This window comes from Dipodomys ordii, unplaced genomic scaffold (assembly GCF_000151885.1).
Source record: "Dipodomys ordii isolate 6190 unplaced genomic scaffold, Dord_2.0 Scaffold52, whole genome shotgun sequence".
Lineage (NCBI taxonomy): Eukaryota > Metazoa > Chordata > Mammalia > Rodentia > Heteromyidae > Dipodomys > Dipodomys ordii.
In genome coordinates this window covers 6,536,711-6,555,123 of record NW_012267268.1, presented here as the reverse complement: position 1 = coordinate 6,555,123, position 18,413 = coordinate 6,536,711, and the positions used below count along the sequence as shown (strand labels likewise).

General features: G+C 39.9%; 1 protein-coding gene across 3 annotated transcripts in view; it reads left to right on the top strand.

Annotated features, from left to right (window-relative positions):
• Clasp1 (cytoplasmic linker associated protein 1) overlaps positions 1–18,413 on the top strand; it is a 280,309-nt gene that overhangs the window by 230,104 nt on the left and 31,792 nt on the right. For all 3 annotated transcript variants that reach the window (XM_013020693.1, XM_013020692.1, XM_013020694.1), the window contains 3 exons: positions 5,548–5,691; positions 6,366–6,472; positions 15,573–15,723. In XM_013020693.1, coding sequence (XP_012876147.1) covers positions 5,548–5,691; positions 6,366–6,472; positions 15,573–15,723 — 402 coding nt within the window. The remainder of the gene's footprint in view (positions 1–5,547; positions 5,692–6,365; positions 6,473–15,572; positions 15,724–18,413) is intronic.

Here is an 18,413-nt window from a genome sequence, read left to right as displayed (position 1 = left end):
GCCTCCCCAAATTAGACTAGTGTTTTCCTTGTTGTTGTTTTAAATGTACTATGTGATTTTGTTTGTTTCCTTTGTATGTTCTTCCCCCTAGGGTATATCCCCTGCTGTCCTTGTACTTGATTTTGGTATCCTGCATCTTTGTTCCTTTCTTAACTTGTATTTGGAGACATTTCATCAGGGAGGCAATGGTATTTTACTGCCTCAGATGTTTTTGAACCCACACACAGAGAAGTCACCAATGAGATACACTTGACAAACTGAGACTACTATGTACCAGCTCAGAAGCCCCACCTAGCCTTTTCTTGGCCTGGCCTGGCTGTTTTACCTTTTTGTTCTCTCTCTCTCTCTCTCTCTCTCTCTGTCTTACCCTTTTCATTTCTTCAGACTAGTTCTGTTGCCTGTAGTGCTAAGGTACACTAGGCACTGTGTTTGATGTGAGATTGAAGAACCTGTTACCCATAAAAGAAAGGAATGTTTGGCCTGCTTTTGACTTGGGCCTCTACAAGTCACTTAAGTCATTGTGTGTTTTGTTTATAAAGTAATAGATAATAATACTTTCCCCAGGCATTACTGGGAAGATTAATTGTAGTACAGTAAAAGCAGAGATACATATGACTTGGTTTGGTATTGATGCTCCTGCTGTTATTTGTTTTAGTTTTGCTGTGGCTGCTGTTCTTTGTAGAACTAATTGAGTATCAGGATCTTTTGTTAGTTTGGTTTTGTTTTTACAGCATTTAGAAAGCTATGTGATGTACCCAAAGGTGAGCCATCAAGGAAAATGTGATAATAGTAACTTTTTTTCCCCATAAAGTTTTGGACTTTTTTTTTTTCTCTGCTAGGGATGGAACCCAGGGCTTTGCATGTGTTAGACAAACACTCTACCACTATGATGCATCTACAGTCTTGGTGTTTTTGACACAGTGTCTCACTATGTAGTTTAAGCTGGCCACAAACTTGACATTCCCCTGCCTCCTACTCTCCATTGCTATATAAACTACTATGCTTGCTAGAAATAATAACTGTATATTTGTATCTTAGGAGCTAAAATACCTGTATGCTGGCTTATTTTATTTGTCAAGGTATTGGTGCCTTGGGATTAGGAAAAAATCATTCACAATTATTAAGTGAATTCCTTAGCCCACAAACATTTTGAGAAACATAGGAAAAGGAGGCATAGCAAAGAAACCTAGGAAGTATAAAAATGTTGATCATAGTCCAAAAAATTTATAAATGAACAAATGAAATTTCTAAATGACTTGTGGGGACAGTACTGGATTTGAACTCAGAGCCTTGCATATATTATATACAGCAGGCAAAAGGACTGAGCCATGCCTTCGGGTCTTTTTTTTTTCCTCTCTCTCTCTCTCTCCCCCCTCACCTCTCTCTCATACATATATATTTGAGAGAGGTAGGTTTGCCCTGAGCCTGTGATTCACATATGTTAGACTTGCTGTAATAGTGATAATAAGTACATGCCACTGGGTCCAGCTCTAGATTGAGAAAAGGGGTCTTTTGGCCTTTTTCCTTTTTTCTTAATGCCCAAGCTAGTCTTGAACCACCCTGATCTCAGACTCCTAAGTGATGATAGGTATGAGCCACCAGCACTGTACTTACTACGTTTTTTAAAGACAATCCACCAGCACTTTACTTACTACCTTTTCTAAAAACAATTTCTGATTACAGATAGAGGTAATCAAAAAGCTAGGGTTTGTATCATCAAAGAAGATTTGAATCACAAATGACTTATGATTCCTTTTCAAATCTCACTCTGACTTGATGCCTCGTTACGTGAAATAATCAGAAGGATTATTATTACTGAATAAAGGACCTCGCAAATGATTGGGTTACAAGCTTATTCTTGTTCCTAACTTTGGCTTACATGTCATCAGTGTTATATAAGAAGCCACATACTCTCTCAGCAGTGGACACACTTGTTAACATGCAGTCCTCCCCTTTCCTGTTCACCAGTCTGCACTGCAGCGTGGTCGAGCAGGGGAGGACCTCTCTGCTAGGGCACCTTCCACCTGCTCTGGGCTTGGACAAGGAAATTTGGAGGAAAATTGTAAACAGGTAGATCGGAAACTATGTACTAATTTCAACCAACATATCTCATCATTTGCACTTCAGATTAATATCAGTTTCCCTTGTGAAAACACAGGGAAAGTTTGGGAGAAAATTAATATACTTCTGTGTGAGTGTGTGTGTGGGCCTGTGTCAATGTTGATATTAATGATACATTTTATGATTAACCACCTTCCCACTGGAATGATTGTGTTGAGTATAGACCACACCAGATTTTAATGAAATAGGAAACTCTGAACATTTGGGGATATCTTGTCTTTGGTGATTTGGTGAAGCAGCTTTAATGACACTCTCAAAAGGAAGCAGTAAGAATTCCACATATAATATCAACACGGAGGCATTTGTCAAAGCGTTACTTAAGCAAAGAAGGTTCCCTAGTTGTAAGGTGTATAACTTTTATACCTTTAATTCAGTGGCTGGCTCTAGGAGCTCTCTTCAGATAGTCACAGTAAGACTTGAAGAACCTTTCATCCCACTCCATCCACTGCCAAGTTGTATTGGAAGGTTGTGAATGAGAATCATTTCCCTTTAAGCTGCCAATTGACTTTAGGTCACCCAAGAATTGTTTGTAAGAAGAGATCCTGCCTCCATTTGAGACCATAGTGCAATGGTACATACAAAAGCAATGACTTTCTCCATTTCAAACATGAACTGAGCCTCATCCTTTTTATAAATACATGCTTCAACCAGCTCCATATCTGGAATTATCCTTTGGAGACAAGGTCTGGCTATGTAGCCCACACTGCCCTAGAACTCCAACCTATGTAACCCAGGATGGCCTCAAACTTGAAACCCTCCTGCCTTAGGCTCTTATGTCCTGGGACTCAGATGTTAACCACCATACCTAGCTAACTAAGACTTATTTCTTTTTATGAGATCATGTTGATGGTAGTGATAGATATAATCTACATGTCTCCATTCTTATATTCTAATATTTTCATTTCTCACTAACTCAGAAACTATAAATAAAATGCTTGAGGGCCAAAACGGTCTCATTCCTTATAAAACTTTGACGTACAATTTATTATTCTACAAGAAATGTACTCATTACCTTATGTATGTAACTGATACCTCTCTGTACATCACCTTGACAATAAAATTAAAAAATAAAAAATTTTAAAGGAATGTACTTGAATATAGGCAATACTGAGTTGAACTCAAGGCCTTGCACTGATACTCTATCACTTGAGCTCTGTCCCTAGCCTGTTTTTGCTTTAGTTCCTTTTCAGATAGGATCTTGTACGTATGCCTGGACTGGTTTGGGCAGTGATCCTTCTATTTCTACTTCCCATGTAGCTGGGATGACAGCCAGGTACCAGTGCATCTAGCTATTTTTTCCCTACTCTAGCCTTGAATCACAACCCTCTCAATCTTTGCCTTGTGTAGTTAGGATTCCAATGAATCACGATGCCTGATAACATTTTGAAAAATGTAAAAAGTAATCATATTTTTATATGTAAAATATACACTCATGCAACTATATTTGTCTAACTAGTTATAGTTTCAAATTTTGTGCATTCTGATTTCTTATTTTAAAATCACCATTGGGATTATTGAGAAAAATCTAGTTCGTGGGTGAGAAGTTAAAAGTTAGTGGGTCAGTTTCGTCTGCCTTCCTTGCAACACTCCATATTAAAAGATCTTGCTAATTTTATAATTTGCTTCATGAAGAGCTTCCAGTTAGTTTGTAGTGTTATTTTTATATATCATTCTGGAAAGAAATCAAATCTTTTAAAGACAATGGCACCTTTCACAAACAAAAAGAATCAGTACACTGTTTTAAGAACACTGCATTATGTTTTATAATTTTCAAAATGCCATGCTCCATCCACCATCCACATGCACCTTAGCACATATGCTTTCTTAGTAAATGGCAGCATAGCTAGAGTCTTGTCTTCATCTGTCTTCTTGTCGTGTAGTTTTTCCTGCATGTGGTTTTTCTAACATCTAATGAAATGGTTTTTAAAGTTTCTTTGCATGATTTTTGGAATTTGTTCTGTTACATAAATCTTACTATCAGTACGTTAAATTAGTCATGACATAGATTTTCCTTCAGCTTATGATTTCAATAATGAAATACTGAAAAGTATATATTAGCCCAGTCAATAATGATTTTGTTTCCAGTGTCATAGAAGTACACTGACTCTGTCATTTAATTGGTAAGGAAAGGCTAATGACTATATTTGCCCTATACTTTCCTTAATGAATGCTTTTGAAATGCTTAAAAAGTAATTTTTTTAAGATTCCATACTGACCATCAGTCTACCGATATTTTTTAATTTGGGCCTTTGAATGTTTTTCTCCTCCTCCATGCATAATAATAGTAGTTATGTCCTAACTGGACCTAGCATGACTCTTAACATTGTAAAAAGCATTGAGACATTTTGTGATGTTTACTTTTAAAAACATTCTTGGGAAGCACATTTTTATAATATTCTATGTTATGAAAAAATATTCCGAGTCATTATTGCAATTTTATAAATTACAGTTTTTGAAAGGACTTATGCTTTGAAGTACAAAGGAAAGATGACTTCACAGAAGTAGTTTTTTGGAATCTTTTCCTTCCTCTTAGAAGCTAATAAGAAATGCCAATTTGTGTTTATGGAACTTTTCTTTGGGCTTAACTTTTGTAAATTTAAAACTTTGCAGTTGATTCCTAGGATGTTGTTTTTGGGCTCGACTGCCTACTGCCAACCCAGAGCCATAGGGAAGTTGCCTACTGGAGACTTCCTTGGCTACTCTGTTTCGGCTGTCCCAACTGCCGCCTCACTACAAATGGCCCGGAAGTATGTTGTCTTAGTTCATAAAGAAATATAAAATGCTTCCTAAAAAGCAGAAGAGGACGTTTTAAAATTACGCCATTAAGTATCCAGTTTGCCTCCCCAGTCTCTCTTCTGAGCCACACTTCCAACACTGATTTGTTTCGGGGGTTATTTTGGGGATGGAGTTTCAAGGACTTTTCTGCTTGGGCTGGTCTCTCCCCTCCATCCTCTGGATCTCTGCTTCCTAAGTAGCTAGGATTGCAAGCATGATCCAGAGTTGAGCAACTTTTTACAGTATTTTATAGAACAACTTTTATTTTATGGGGTAAGGAAAAGAAATTTTCTCAGGTGACCCAAAAGAAACATATTTAGAAACTGTGTCTTTGCAGAGTACATCATAGGCTTTCCAGTTCTAACTTCTTAAAACTTAGAGCTAACTTAAGCTTTTTGAATTTTGTTTTTGTTTTTGTTTTCTTTGTTAACCAGCTTCCTTCCTTGTGCCAACAAACCAAGGATTTATTACTAGTGTGCTGTGGGAACCCAAAACAGGGGAGTAAAGTGGAACCAGGCTTGTTTTCCTGATGAAGTCAGGCCATTTGTCAGGCTGATGATATTTTCTCTAAATTTTACGTATACAAAATGTTTTCTTAGTAGAACATTTATGAAGACGTGCTAATGTATTAATCATGGTTTCTTTTTCTAGGCTGCACAAATTGTGCTAATCTCTCTGTTTGAATTGAACACTCCTGAATTTACCATGTTACTTGGTGCCTTGCCCAAAACATTCCAGGATGGTGCCACCAAACTCCTGCATAACCACCTCAAGAACTCCAGTAACACCAGTGTGGTGAGTCCTCTGCCCGTAGCTGGTGTCTCTGTGTTGGTTATCACCTCTGTGTCCCTTACCCAGCACTGGCACTGCTTGCTTGCTTGGTCAGCTTGTGGGTATACCAAGGGCGGGCCCATGAATGAATGAACTTACTATTCATATATGGCCTTTTTCTTAGGGTAGTAAAATTGGGTTGGGTTGTTAAGTCAGTTCAGTGTATACTATATGATTTCATTACTCACTCATTTGATACTGTCTTTATTTTTTTAATACTATAAATATGTCATGCTCAGTTGTGCCTGTCCCTCTAGCACAGCTAACCAGTTATTCAGCTTCAGAAATACCTCCATGACAATTTTAAGACACTATTTTTAATTAACCACTATTAATCTGGAAGTAGAGGTGTGGCTTAAGTGATAAAGCACCAGCCTTGAGCAGAAAAGGCCAGGTGGGAGCCTGAGGCTCTAAATTCAAATCCCAGTACTGATATGTATGTGTACACACACACACACACACACACACACACACACACACACACACACACACACTAATGACTAGTTGGAGGAGGGGAGAAACAAAATGTTATAATGCATAGATTCTGGTTACATGGAGGTTAATTGATCAAAGGAAGAATAAAGTTGTATTCTGTACAAAGCCACTGGGTAATAGTGCCTACTCTGCCTTTGCATCAGGGATCTCCAAGCAATACCATTGGCAGGACACCTTCCCGACATCCCAGCAGCAGGACCAGCCCCTTGACCTCACCTACCAACTGTTCCCATGGGGGACTGTCTCCCAGGTAAGCAGCTCATTTCCACCAACATGAAAAAACTGAAATACACAATGTCTCTGAGTCTATTTCCAGGTTGTCACACTAAGAATGATACCAGCAAAGATACTGAGAAACAAAGGACTATCGATTCCAGTCCTCACTCAGTTGTAATTGTATAATCTTGGGGTTATGATGAAATGAAAAGTTTGTACTGAATGTTCTTTTTGGTTTTTCTAGCTCCAAATACTCTAGGACCTTACAGAATTTAAAACAAGCTTTTGTTGGTATTTGCCTATAATCCCAGTACTTGGAAGTCAGAGAGATAGGATTGCAGTTCAAACCCAGGCTCTTCAGACAGACACATTCCAGGCAAGCCTGGGCTATATAACAAGGTCCTCTCTAAACATAAAGGATAAAGAATTTTTTTTTTATTTTAGACTATTGCCAGACGCTGGTGGCTCACACCTGTAATCCTAAATACTCAGAAGGCTGAGATCTGAGGATCACAGTTTGAATCTAGCCGGGGCAGGAAAATCTGTGAGACTCTTATCTCCAATTAACTACCCCCAAATTGGAAGTGGAGTTGTGGTTCAAAGTGGTAGAGTGCTAGCCTTGAGCAAAAAGGCTCAGCAACAGTGCCCAGGCCCTGAGTTTGTTCAAGCACCACAACTGACCCTCTCCCCACAAAAACAAAAATTAAGACTTAATGTTTACTGTTAGTACTGCTTTGCATAGAACCCATGAGGTGGTTCTCCAAGAAATAAGAGAACATGACGATATTTACTTAACCATCTAAAAAACCTTCAATAGTCAATTGCTCCACACCAAGTCTGGGGTGGTTTTTCAACCAAGTAGCTATTCCTAAGAGAGTTACCATCCTGTTTAAAGCAGAATGTTGCTCTGAAAGACTGTGATTTAGAATCTGGGTATTAATTTGATCAATATATTCAGATTCATGTTGGAATCATGAACATTGGCTATATAGAACCTAGGGTAGTGGTGCATCAAAAGAGAAAATGCTTGTAGAAAGAGAAAGGTGCCAGTAGCTCACACCTGTATCCTAGCTAAGATCAGGGGATTGTGGTTTAAAGCCAACCCTGGCCTGAAAGTCTATGAGACTCCTACTTCCAATAAACTGCCAAAAAAAGCTGGAAGTTGAACTGTGGTTTAGGTGTTTGGGCAATAGCCTTGAGCCAAAGAGGCTCAGAGGTAGAGCACAGGCCCTAAGTTCATGCCCCAGGACAGGCACACATACACACAAAGAAAAAGTGTATTGTCTAGAGATCTTTAGATAACATTTGTCCATTTACCAGTGCCATTAGAAGCATGATGGTGACTTTAGTGACTCCTTCACATAGGGTGACATCATCTGGCCCCACTCAGAGAAGTAGCTTTCTAGGCAGCATTTTTTAGACAACTCAGAGTCCTTCATGCTGTATTTTGTCTATAAGCAGGCCATTAACAATTAACTCACTAACAGTGAGTTTAAAAAGCCAGGGGCCTTTTTTATTCTGAGGGTTACTGACATCAAGTTCTTAAAAAACAACAAAAATACTTCAGGTGTACAATTTCCCTATTTAGATTTATGTACTTTTACTAGGAAGATATCAAAACATAAGTGCTTTTAAATGTAGATTTATTTTTCAAATTAGATGAAGTCTCACACTCCTTTTTTCTTTTTGTTTTTGGTGCCAGTCCTGGGGCTTGAATTCAGGGCCTGGGAGCTGTCCCTGAGTTTTTTTGCTTAAGGCTAGCACTCTATTATTACTTGAGGCACATCTCCACTTCTAACTTTTTTGGTGATTAATTGGAGAGTTTCAGGGACATTGCTGTTTGAGCTGGCTTTGAACTATGATCTTCAGACATCAGCCTCCTGAGGCATGAGCTACTTGTACCCAGATTTCTTTTTTTTTTCTTTTTTTTTTTGGTTGTGGGGCTTGAACTCAGTGTCCGGAAACTGTCTATGAGTCCCTGAGCCTCTCTGTGTTCAATGCTAGTTAGTATATCACTTGAGCCACTTGAGATAGGAGTCTCACAGGGACTTTTCTGCCCAAGCTGGCTTTGAACCATGATCCTCAGATCTCAGCCTAGGTAGCTAGGATTACAGGTATAAGTCACCAGTGCCCAGCTCTGATCTTTACCTTTAACTCTTAGGATTACATATCTGTAGAAGAATTAAAGAGATTAATTTTTTCAGTATTAAGTCCACATATTTTCTTGTGGATAAATTCTTCCTTAGAGAATTATTTAGTTAACATAGTTAAGAAAGAAAGCCTCTCTATATTGCTTAAATAATCAGATGATCTGAGCCAACATGAGCTCAACAGGAGAAATTGTTTCCTGGTGAAAATAAGCAACAACCACATCATTGGGAAGCATTCCAACAACTGTTTGCTTTTGAATAGAAAAACTGTAAAAGAAATAGCTTCTTACCTTAGGGAGGAGAATTGACTACATTGCCCTCTTCTAAGGAGATATTAAACAGCTCACAGCACAAGGCATTTTCTGAGCAGTTGTTTTTAAATCATCTTGACCCTATGGTATTAGCTTTTTATTTGGAAGAAAGAGGAAAGCTTAGGACCATTTTTTAACTTATTTTTCATCCGATTCTGAGTATCAAAATGAGCTAGAGTGTTTTGTTTAGTTTTTTACTCACAAATTCTCCACTTGGTTCATGGAAGTGACAGGAAGTGTTCCAAAATGGCAAACAGGGGCTGGGAAGGTGGCTCAGTGGTAGAGCGCTTGCCTTGCATGCATGAGGCCCTGGGTTCGATTCCTCAGCACCACATAAGCAGAAAAAGCCGGAAGTGGCACTATGGCTCAAGTGGTAGAGCGCTAGCCTTGAGCTGAAGAGCTGAGGGACAGCACCCAGGCCCAGAGTTCAGGCCCCCACAACCGGCAAAAAAAACCAAAATGGCAAACAACTTTGATCATTTTAAATTTCACTAGTAAGGACTTCTCCTGTCAATGCAATAGTATGTAAAACACCATCAGTAAATGGTTAAACTTTGTGAAATATTCCACAGGGAAGAATGCCTGTTAACAACAACTGATAAACAGTTACTACTTGGATTTGAGTAAAGATTTATGAAGTAGAGTTTTTCGTTGTTAACACATGTTTATATTGTAGCTCATTTTACCCTGTGTGATTGATTTTATGGTAAGTGAGCAATGGAATTGCACTTGCAAAGGAATTCCACAGTCATGTCCAGTCTGCAGTATGTTCTGGGCATGTGAACCATGTAGCAGAATGGCACTGCACAGGTCACCTTTGGTCCTCTAGTAAAGGTATTGTAGGTAGTTTTTCATTTCTCCTCCCAAAGGATCAAGAACATTCTTAGAATCAAGGCTGGGGGGTTAACAGGACCCACATTCATAGGTGGGATATCAGACCACCAGAAGGTTCCCCCATGTAAAGTATCACTATGTTCTTGTATCCCTGAACCCATCACAGTAGAGCAATGGAAGACGGTCTTCAGACCCTCCATAGCACAATATTTCTCAATTCCATATCTTGTTTCCCTTATGAAATGGGGCCATACCAGTGTTCAGGGGGAAGCTAGAATGCAGGGCTCCTGCTGTAAGAACTGTGCTAGTGGCAGGCAGGGCTGCTGTGGACTCTCCAGGTTCTTGCTCCATCTTTTTTAATTGCAACAAAAGTTAGAACTTTCCCAAGGGGTTCTGCGAGCCCAAGTCAGCTAGTAACATTGTGAAGTGCACACAGACACCTGACAGACACCTGTATTCCCAAGTGCATTTTATTCTCCTATCAAGAGGAGATCCAAGCAGAGAAGTATAGTGCATTTTTTTTTGTTGTTGCTATTTTTTTTCCGTTTGAGCTGGCCAACTGAGACTTAATGCCCTCCTCCACCCCTCCAGCAGTATTGATATTCTTTGAGAAGAATATTAATTCTCTGAACTCTGTCTGATTGGATCCCAAATTCAAAAGCATTTTGTCTCTCATTAGAGTTTGTTGTCAGAATAGTGTGGTCTCTGAATCTCCCTGTTTAGTCCCTTTGGTCCCATTTGAATTGATGCCCCATAATTCTTCCCCTTTTTTTTTTCTTTCCTGAAAGAACTGAGTTATCTAAAACTGAGAGTCCATATTTATTACAAGTCCTTATAACTTGCTTCCCAACTCTTGACAGGCAGATAGATACCCATACTCAGGTACACAAATTCACATACACCGACTGGGAATCTCACATGACTTTTAAGCGGTAAACTCATAATTGAATGAGAACCAAATTGTAAAACAAAATTTGTCCTTTTACTCTGTATGATGAAGTATTAATTTTGCCCCATTTACTTATGATAGAACTTAGTCAGGAAAGAGGAGACTCTAAGACACTTATGGTGTAGCATCTTCCTCTTCCCCTCCCCTTTGCCTCTGTGTTTCTTTCTCTGATTTTCCTCTTCTGATCACTGCAGTCGGTTGTGGGGTTGGAGTGCCGATGGGCTATCGAAGCACCCACCTCCCTTTTCTCAGCCTAACTCCATTCCCACCGCTCCCTCCCACAAGACTCTCAGGCGCTCTTACTCTCCCAGGTAACAAGCTACCTGTTAAACTTGTCAGAGGTGTCACAATATTACTACTTTTCCAAGGTCGTCTCGGGTCTTTTGGAAAGCCTCTGAGCTCCTCCAGTGTAGTCATTGCCTCCACTTAGCCTCACGGAAGTGGATCCTGGCTGAAAAGTGTGCACAGTACACAGGAGTATGGTTACTGGCATATCTCGGGGACTGTGACCAGATCTGTTACCATCTACTCGAGTCTTTTGGCTAGAGCAATGCTCAGCCCCCAGAAGAAGCTCAGGAAATTGGTTACATCAAGGGAAGCAGTAGTGGGAGGAACTTCTTCCAGCTGCTTCTTAGGTGCAGACAGTATTCTAACAAGTACATAGACCTGCCCTTCCTGGGGCTGCTTGTGTAACTGTCAGTCCTGAGGTGTCTACTGGGACATGTCTCATAGTGATAGTCTGAGCATACATACTTCTAGACAGAAGAGTGGGCAGGCCTTCTCAATGTCCTGCTGTGGGTATTGGGGAAGCTGCTGGCTCTGCTTGGCTATGAACATTTTAGAGTCTAGAAGGAAGCTGGGTGCCAGTGGCTCATGCCTGTAATCCTAGGTACTCAAGAGGCTGAGATCTATGGATTGTGGTTCAAAGCCAGCCTGGGCAGAAAATCTGTAAGACAATTATTTCCAATTAACCACCAAAAATCCAGAAGTGGAGGTATGGCAAGCCCTGAGTTCAGGCCCAGGGATTGAAAAAAAATGTCTTGAACAAGGTGAGCTTCCCTTGGGTGTTAAAGCAAACATGGTGTCTGTGGTGCTGCAAGGATACCACGTAGTACTCCAGACCCTACCTGTGTAAGGTCTCTGAGACGGTTTTGTGAAAGTCCAGAGATGAGAGGATGCCATCCCTAGAAGCTCGTTGTCACGTGACTAGCGCATGGAACAATTCAGCTGTCTTGCTTTGCAAAGGAGTTCGTAACCAGTTCTCTGATAGAGTATGTGTGGGTCCAAAAAGAAAAGAAGTACTCTGTAACCACAGACAGCTTCTGCAGAGTTACATGCCTACTTTTGTATTCTCAGCATACCAAAGCTGAACAGAATAAACACCTGCATGTGTTAACTCCTTTCTTTTCAAGCTCTGAAAGTAGCTTCTGAAGTATACAGAGAATCCTGTGATGAATGTTTGTAAATACGCAGTTAGGCAAGGTGGCAAGAAGAATGCTGCTATCTTCATTAAAGTTAACAAAATACATCACTGCCTTTTATTTTTTTCTTTCTCTAGTTATGCCTCTGTGTGTAGATCAGTTAATTAATAGTTTCCCAATATGTCATGTTGGATGCCTTAACACACATGGAGTCTCACCCCTGCTAGTGTTCCAGCCACCTCTCAGGACTGCTTCCCCAAAAAACATCCCAGACCTAGGATCATCTTTCCCAAAGTACTCAATAACCAGTGTTTCCCCAACTCACTAGTGGCTAACATTACTCATACTTCTACAGGCATCAGAGGGAGGAGGTGCTGACTAGAGACTGCCCATCTCATTGCTGTCAGCCAAAACCCTGTTGATTTCCCAACATGACATTCTCCTCTTCTGCTACTAGACTCCTTATCCTCCAAAATAACAAAGAGAAAAGCCTCAGGCAGCAGACTTATTTTTTTCCCTGATGCTTTTTTTCTTAGTGATCTGACTCCAAGCTCTTCTCATCACTACATGGTCCTCGGTAGAGCTGCATTGGCTGGCATAGCCTGATCATAGATCATGACTGTTGCTGATTGGGTAACTTTTCCTAATCTAAAGAACCCCAAGGAAGCCCTTTGGGTGTCTACTCACAGTGTTTACAAGTGATCAGGACATGGCCTTTAACCCAGAGGATTATGCCAGGGGATTGTCTTCGAATTTGAAATAACAGACTGTGGTTGTGGTACAGGTGCCAGATAAGGTTTGTCTAGCAAAGACTCTTCTCAGCCAGCTTTTAGGGCCTCCTGGCTGCTTCCTCTGTACTGTTCCCCAAGATGCAGAGGCATACTATCCAATGATAACTTCATGGGAAACTCCTTTGCCCTAAGCAGTAAGGGCTCAGAATTATTGATTTGAAAAAAGATAACTGAAGCCAACATATTCAAACAAAAGAGTAACCTTATTTCCTAGCAGAGGACAGTGCTTATGTCCCACCTGGAGCTCACAATTTCAGCTTCATACCAATGGGACACTTTACTTGAGACCTAAAAGGAGGAGTCCAAAAGGATTATCGCCTCACATTGTACTTGCATGCACACTGCTCCTGAACTGGCAGGATTCTTTATTATCTTCAAAAGAGGCTATTGGATGGTCAAGTTAATTGAACTGAAATGAACTATTTCAAGGAAGTTGAGATTGAGAATCGTGAGATGAAAGCCAAGATTCTCTAAAGCGACACATGGAACGTAATATTGTGACATCCCTTAAAAAACTCAACGTCTGCCAGACTGCCTCTTGTCCATTCATCATTCTTTCAGTTGTTTTGTTTTGTTTTTTACTTTTGCATGGGGTATGCTGTTATTTTTGGTGGTTGTGATTAAAAGCATTTTAAGGCCTTTTTTACATCTTGTATATTTATCTCTTTTTTTGTTTGAGTCAATACTCAATCTTTGTATATAAAATCAGTGTACTGCCCAGATGTATAAATGCCTTTTTCCATACATATGCTGGTATTACAGAGTTCCTAGGAAAGAGGTGGGAGCATCTTTGCCCCTTAGATGTACTTACTGCATATCTGGGGTGTTGCCTATAAACTCAGAACAGAAGGAAATCTTGAGTTCCACTTCAGTTCCTTACTCCTCATCCTGTTGTTGTATAAATGGGATTTCAGCTGCAGACATGTTCAAGGTTCACATTCCTTTTCATTGGGTGCCAGAGCCAGTATTTGAGTTGGCACATATTTCTGTGAACTTTTCACATACAGTTAGGGCATGTCTGCCCCCCTTCCTGGATTGTATTTTAAAAGGTAGCTATGCCTGGGCTAGTTGAGCAGTTTTAGACGAGTAGCTTTCATTCTGAATAAGTTTGTCTTGTGTTCCTGCAGAGCCTAACCAGCTCTTGAAGACACCTAGACCATTGTACCTTCAGATAACAAAGATCCCACCATTCCAAGTGATACCTCTTTAAATGTGTGTGTGTGTTTGTGTGTATGTGTGTTTATGTGTGTGCATAGGCACACACGTACACATGTGCTGTTCTGAGGCTTGACCTTAGGGTCTGGGCGTTGTCCTTGAGCTTTTTAGATTAAGGCTAGTCATCTGCCACTTGAACTGCAGCTCTACTACTGGTTTTCCTTCCTGGGCTGGCTTTAAACCATGAGCCACTAGTTCCCAGCTTAAATATGTCTTTTTTCAAGAGAAGGAAAGAACTTAATAAATTAATCTTAATTGTGAGAGACTTCTTGTACATTGCACAAGATTAATTGTGTTATTGCAATTAAGAAAGATCGTTGCCAGTAGGTTTCTTGTAATTAACAGAAAGATTGATTTATCTCTGTAAACAGCCATTGGTGTTTTGGGATGTACCTAGCAATTCTCAGTATAGCTCAGGACTTCCTGCAAGTTACATTAGACTAACTCATAAGATATTTTCTTGAATACTTAAAAAAAGTGATATTTAATTTTTTTATTACGTCTCCTTGGTTGACTGTTATATCGTGTTTTGCTTTCTTTGTAGTAGTATGTCCATCCTGTGCTTTGCTGTGTGTTAAGGGACAGGTATAGCTTTTGCTCCCAGAATCCTTTCTGTTTCGGTGTACTTTTTAGACATCTAATGGACACTTCCTGATATACTGCATTATACCAAAAGGCTTTTGTCTTTAACATATTTGATTCACTTCATGTTTTGCTATATCCAGTGTCTCAAATGACAATTGACATCACTTTTCCATAAGGGAAAATATTTCTTTTAAGATATTCATCCAGGAATATAGATCTCATCTTTAAAGATCTGTGCTTTTAAGATCTGTTTTTATTTTACTACATGAAATGGAATCATCTAGAAGAGTCTAATATCCATGACAAGTTCGTAGGTTAGACTCAGGACTTTAGTGGCATGGATATGGCTTTGAGTCACAGTGTCACTTTGCTTTGGTTTTTAAAAATAGGTTCTTTCTCATTTTCTGGATTAGATTCTGGCAAACCCTATCTTGTGAAGTTTCTTTCTTTGCTCTAAAGTGTGTTTGTAATACTTTGCTGTATTTCCAAAAACCTTTTCCTCTTAAGTTTGTACATTTGGGACCAGTAACAACCAAACTACTTTTTTTCCATCATTAAAATAAGGAAATTACTTTCCACTTTCATCACCTCGTACATTCAGTCACCAATGTCACTCTTTGAGTTCTCACATTCTTGTGGTTATTGTTGTTTCCACTAGTTCTTGATTGCTGATGTAATATGTTTAAGGCCAGATTTGACAAGGAAGCTGTGTAAGTATCCAATGCTGTAACAAAAGATTTCTGCTTTTCATTCCAGATCACCTAAAGAAACAAAAGTATAATGATACCTTATTCTGTAAATTACTAAATAGTTAATGGCCATATCTCAATTTTATGTAGATACCTCAATTTAAGAAATAAAATGTTTTTGATCTTTAGCATGCTGGACTATGATACAGAGAACCTGAACTCTGAAGAAATCTACAGTTCTCTGCGAGGAGTTACAGAAGCCATTGAAAAGTTTAGTTTCCGAAGTCAAGAGGATCTGAATGAACCAATTAAGCGAGATAGCAAAAAGGACTGTGATATTGTAAGTATTCTCAGGCTAACAAAGAACTGAGTGTCAAATAAATGATAGTTTCTAAGTCTTCTGAATCTGTCTGCTCTGGGGATGGTACATTTTATCCTGTACTTATATAATTGTATTTTTTTTTGAGTCCCAAGGCAATTTGACAGACTTTGATGACAATTTTTGTTTTTATTTTATGTTTTTGTCGGTCATGGGGCTTGAACCCTGGGCTTGAGCGCTGTCCCTCAGCTCTTCAGCTCAAAGCGAGCACTCTACCACTTGAGCTACAGCGCCATTTCCTTGACAGATTTTGAAAGTGTAACCCTCGGCCTGCTTTCATTTATGCTAAATATATTTTTGTTTCTGTGATGTGATAAATGGTAAGCCTGAACCAACCATCAGGTTGGCCTCTCCAGGAGCTGCAGTCTTATGGGAGAGGCAGCAAATACACAGGATGGTGCAGTGGTTGTAGCCAGGGCTGTGCATACAGGGCCCTGACAGCCACTATGGTGCTCAGGAAGGATGGGCTGGAGAGTTGATGCTATCTTTTGACCTAGGTTCTGAAGAGTAGGTCCTATTAGAAGACCAAAGCAGGGAAGCTAATTATCTTTTGAGTTACTAGACATAACAATACATGGAGCGAATCAGATATGTTAAAGAGAATGAGTGAATCTTGTTGATGTTGAGGTTCAAGAGCAACTTCTAGAGACCAGCTCAGGAAAGGTACCTAGCCCACACTTGGCTTTATCCCAGGACAGTAGAGTCTGAAAGATTTTTAAGTAGGGAAGTAACAAACTTTGTAGGAAATGGAATTTTAGAAAACATGAGCAGATACAGAAGAGTTTGAAGTCTTCTGGGATATGGAACTTGGTCTGACTCAATTCAGTGAAATAGTTTCTTGAAAGGAGAAAGTATATGATGATGGATTTAACTGTGAACATGTGTCTTTGGAGTTGCCAAGCTGGAGCTGAAGACAGTGACTGAGGCCACTTAGATCTGAGAGACATTAAGGAATGGCTTCCTGGTTAAAAAAATGGAGAGTGAGTGAATGAAATCTCCAGGCACAGGACAGGGTAGGATAGAGTCCTGAGGGGGTAGCAGCACCAAGGCAGGACCACAGCTGGAGACGAGTGTGGGGTCACAGAAGCTAAGGGAAACTTTCTTAGCAAGAACACTCCAGGCTAGAAGTAGAATGAAGGGCTCCATTAGCAATTTGTTCATTTGCTTGATTGACTCTTTTACTGTCTGCACTAAATATTCTGTTAACCTAAATTATAGAAATACACATTTACTTGGAAGTATTTTTTAATTTAATTTTATTGTCAAAGTGATATACAGAGGGGTTACAGTTACGTACATACGGTAGTGAGTACATTTCTTGTTGAACTTGTTACCCCCTCCCTCACTTTTCTACCACGTTCCCTCTCCCACCCCCCACTAAGTTGTACAATTAATTTCCAACATACTGTCTTGTGAGTATCACTGTTGTCTTGGTTCACCCTTTGTCCTTTGTCACCATTTCGTTGTTTCCCATCCCTAATTCAGATAAATGTATATACCATACCCAGGGCACCAAAATCAAATACAGTGACAACAGAAGCTAAACTATAGGGGAAAAAAACACAAAAGAAAACAGAAATCACATAGTATGTTTAAAACACCAGCAACAAAGAAAAACCTCTTGTTTCCATGTCTTAGAGTTCATTTTGTTGAGCATCTCGTATACATAGTCATAGCTATTGAGCTATTCTGCTCATCTGCTAGGACTATCCTAGACATATACTAATTATTACAAATGAGGGAAAGGCCAGGTGTGGGTGGCTCACGCCTGTAATCCTAGCTACTCAGGAGGCAGAGATCTGAGGATCACAGTTCAAAGCCAGCCCGGGCAGGAAAGTCCATGAAACTCTTATCTCCAATAAACCACCAGAAAACCAGAAGTGGCGCTGTGGCTCAAGTGGTAGAGCACTAGCCTTGAGCTGAAGATCTGAGGGACAGCGCTCAGGCCCAGAGTTCAAGCCCCACGACTGACCAAAAAAAAAAAAACAAATGAGGGAAAACATGGAATCTATCTTTCTTTGGGTCTGGCTTACTCCACTTAATATGGTTTTCTGCAAGTCTTTCTGTTACTTGGAAGTATTTTGATGTAGAATCAAGCCCACTGTTTGGGCTTTCATGTTTTTCTTCTTAAATAATGTGTACAATCTATAATTTTCCAAATTTGGTTCCTTCCAGGAATCCATTGGCTTTGGGATCATAGTTTAGTGCAAGAAATGAAAACAGGTTCCAGTAGATTGAAGAATGACTAGACTAACAGTTCAAGAGTCACTCATAGGATGATGAAATGATGATGATAGGATGATGAGAGTCACTCATAGGACTTTCAGCTGGAAGAAGCCTGACTGGTGTCCCTATAGTGGAAGAGAGTGATGACTGATAGACACAGATCCTTTGGTATATGGGGACAGGAACAGTGAGTCTGGAGGAGCAAGTGGCCTTAGCCGGGAAAGAGGGTGGGTAGGTTTAGAGGAAGGAATGGGTATGCATCGTTGTCACTGTGACTCCTGCTTTCTGGACAGTGGAAGAGGCTATGGAAATTGTCTCAGGAGTGGAAGGGAGAGGGAAAGGAAGGGAAGGGAGAAACACAGAGACAGGTTTCCACAGCCCCTAAAGGAACGGAGGTGACTGGGGAAACGAAAGTCCTACCAAGA